A 2936-nucleotide genomic window follows, 5' to 3' on the forward strand; every position below is an offset into this window, starting at 1 on the left:
GTTCAGATCAGTGACAAGGTATAGTGACATCCCTCGAGTTTTCGAACACACATTTGTTGCGTTTCGCATACAAAACGTAAGTCAGGAAATATAATACTATCAATCGTTTATTACTGATACCTGAGTACTGTGTTTCACACAACCGCGTCTGTATGCCCACCCAACCACATGTCGCAGGCTTAAAAGGCAAAAACAGTCACCTGCACATTTAAATTACCGTTATTTATAATCCTGCTGCTGTCATTTATTGTAGGAAGCTTTTCCCATGCACCTCCCACCCCAGATTTTTACGGTATGAAGCCTGGTTGTCCGCAGGGTTCAAAAATAAAGGCACTGTCCTCCCAACCAAAGCATCGCCTCTATTATTTAATAATTGTCCAAGCCCTGCCATGTTGGGGCAGGTGTACCAGTCGGGCTTCATCTCGCTGCTTTACAGCGTCGGGTGCGTGCTTTGGGGAAGAGGCTGCTTTCCGCCGAATAATCCTTCGCGCACTAACCATCACAACTCCGTTGCAACCCATCGTAGCCCGCGGCCGCTACAGCTGTGCGAGAAACACGAGGAGGTGCCTGGAAGTATACGACGCGTGCTTGATGAAGATGTGCAGTCATCCGTAGTGGAGCTTTTAGCTGACAACCTCGTGTATACTTGGCTGCGGATTCCTTATGGTGGACATGAGCAGCAGCAAGAGCCGTTGCTGGCGTTGCCTTCGTTGCATATTCGACTGCGGCACCTGGTCCTGGTGCTCAAGAACCTCGACCAGCACGTATCGCTAGAGGTTCACGTGGCAGACGACCGTGGCTCAAGAAGACGTTTCCGCTTCTCCACGTTCCAAAAGAAGAGTATCGTGCACTCTCAACTTGCTCTACTGCCGCTACACCTGGACAGCGGCTGGAATCAACTGCAGTTGGACTTGGACGAGCTTATGCATAGTTGCTACAATGTCCGATACGGACATGCGATTAGTGTACAGCTTCACGCGACCTGCCGAGTACGCCGGATCTACTTTGCTGAAAAAATGTACTCTGAAGCGCAACTACCGCCCGAGTTTCGGCTGTTCAAGCGGCTTAGCAAGGGGCAGATGCAACGATTTCGCGAGCATGATCGGCAAAGGAGGAACACACAAGCGAGTAGCAAGTGATTCCAAGCACTTGTTTTGATCAGCAACACATAACACAGCTTTGCTTTCATGTGCTTTGCTATTTTTGTTTAGCTTGCTACTGCTCGATGGTGGCGAGATTGACTTACTACATAGCAACTAGGACATGCAAGATGAATCAAGAGTCGAGCCCAACCACCACACTAGGGCAGAGAGAGCAGATGTCACCACCGCTCAGCCTAAGCTGCCCGCCGAGCCGAAGAAGACGCGCTCCCCTCAGGTGATGACCGTGGGGGCCTTGCGACCAGTCTTCTTCTCCAGATCCGACAGCTTCAGACCCACCTCAATCAGCTTCTCCAGCGCTTCAGCGGCGTTCTGGTCCAGGTTGCCCGTCGGCTCCTCGTACTTCTCAATGTACATACGGATGGTCGCGCCAGCAACGCCCGTGCCCGACAGACGGAACACGACACGCGAGCCGCCCTCGAACAGGAAGCGGATACCCTGGTGTGACGACACACTGCCGTCCACGGGGTCCACGTACTCGAACTCATCAGCCTTCTCAACCTTGAAACCGTTGATCTCCTTGCCAACGACACCGTCGAACTTGGTCATATCGGCGAACATACCCTCGGCAGCGGCCTTGTCCACGTTCTCGTAGTCGTAACGGCAGTAGTAGTTGCGGCCAAACTTCTTCCAGTGGTCGCGGACGACGTCCTCCACTGTCACTAGTGGGGCACCCTCCACCTGCTTCGAGGCCAGGATCGACAGCCAGGCCAGCACAGCCCACATGCCATCCTTCTCACGGATGTGGTTCGAGCCCGTACCGAAGCTCTCCTCACCGCAGATGAACGGGGTGTAGTCCTCCTTGCCGAACACAACGTGGGAGTCCATCAAGTTGCCGAAGAACTTCCAGCCAGTCGGCACCTCGAAGAAGGGCACGTTCAGTTTCTTGGCCACAAGGTCCACAGCACCGCTGGTAGGCATCGAACGAGCCACACCGCGCAGGCCGTTCTTGAAGAACGGGATCACTGTGCAGTTAGCAGCAATGATAGCAAGCGAGTCCGAAGGCGTCACGAAGAAGCGCGAGCCCAGGATCATGTTACGGTCAGCATCGCCATCCCAGGCAGCACCAAACGAAGGCGGCTCCTGCTCCTGGCCCGTCACAGGCAGGCCCTTGGCGTCCACACCCATGGCCTTAATCAAGGTCTTGGCGTACGTCAGGTTCGGGTCGGCGTGGCCTCCACCGAAGTCCTCCAGAGGAGTAGCGTTCAGCAGGCACGACTCATCGCAGCCCAACTCCTCCACAAACACGCGGCGAGCGTACGGGCCATTCACACCCGACATGGCGTCCACCACGAACGTGAAGTCCGAGCGAGACACCAGCTTCTTGATGGCGTGGAAGTCGAAAATCTGTTTCAGCAAGTCCACGTGGTGTTCAGCCGAGTCGAACACCTCAATTGTGATCGTACGGCTGCCATCGTCAGCGTCAACAGTGGTCGTGCCGATCGTGGTCACGTCAACCGTGGGAAAGTCAGCGGCGATCTTGTACGATGTGATCACCTTCGACAGAGCGAACACCTCGTTCGTCACCTTCTCGGGGGCGGGACCACCGTTCTCACAGTTGTACTTGATGCCAAAGTCCTCGTTCGGGCCACCAGGGTTGTGGCTTGCCGACAGAATGAAGGCACCGAAGGCGACGCTGCCGCCCTCGCGCTCACGCACAACAGCCGACACACAGGGGGTGCTCAGCAGACCGTCCTTGCCGATCCACAGACGGTCGACACCGTAAGCCACAGCCATCTTAATTATAATTTGGATGGCCTCCTTGTTGAAGTAGCG

General features: G+C 55.0%; 2 protein-coding genes across 2 annotated transcripts in view; one reads left to right on the plus strand and one right to left on the minus strand.

Annotated features, from left to right (window-relative positions):
* The first annotated feature begins 298 nt into the window (after positions 1–298).
* PPTG_17089 (hypothetical protein) lies at positions 299–1192 on the plus strand. Its single transcript, XM_008914702.1, has 2 exons — positions 299–442; positions 527–1192. The coding sequence occupies exons 1-2, from the start codon at positions 390–392 to the stop codon at positions 1137–1139; spliced, it is 666 nt and encodes a 221-aa protein (XP_008912950.1). The 5' UTR covers positions 299–389; the 3' UTR covers positions 1140–1192.
* The window catches only part of PPTG_17090 (hypothetical protein), a 5567-nt gene continuing 3809 nt past the window's right edge, over positions 1179–2936 (minus strand). Inside the window, exon 2 of the mRNA XM_008914703.1 lies at positions 1179–2687. Coding sequence (XP_008912951.1) covers positions 1374–2687 — 1314 coding nt within the window. The 3' untranslated portion in view covers positions 1179–1373. The remainder of the gene's footprint in view (positions 2688–2936) is intronic.

This window comes from Phytophthora parasitica (assembly GCF_000247585.1).
Source record: "Phytophthora parasitica INRA-310 unplaced genomic scaffold supercont2.63, whole genome shotgun sequence".
NCBI lineage: Eukaryota > Oomycota > Peronosporomycetes > Peronosporales > Peronosporaceae > Phytophthora > Phytophthora nicotianae.

What these genes read in the sequence shown, in the direction of transcription:
- PPTG_17089 (XM_008914702.1), top strand. Translation starts at nt 390, where the DNA reads ATGTTGGGGCAGGTGTACCAGTCGGGCTTCATCTCGCTGCTTTACAGC. An exon ending in TCGCTGCTTTACAGCGTCGG is followed by an intron (nt 443 to 526) that starts GTGCGTGCTTTG and finishes AACCCATCGTAG; the next exon opens with CCCGCGGCCGCTACAGCTGT.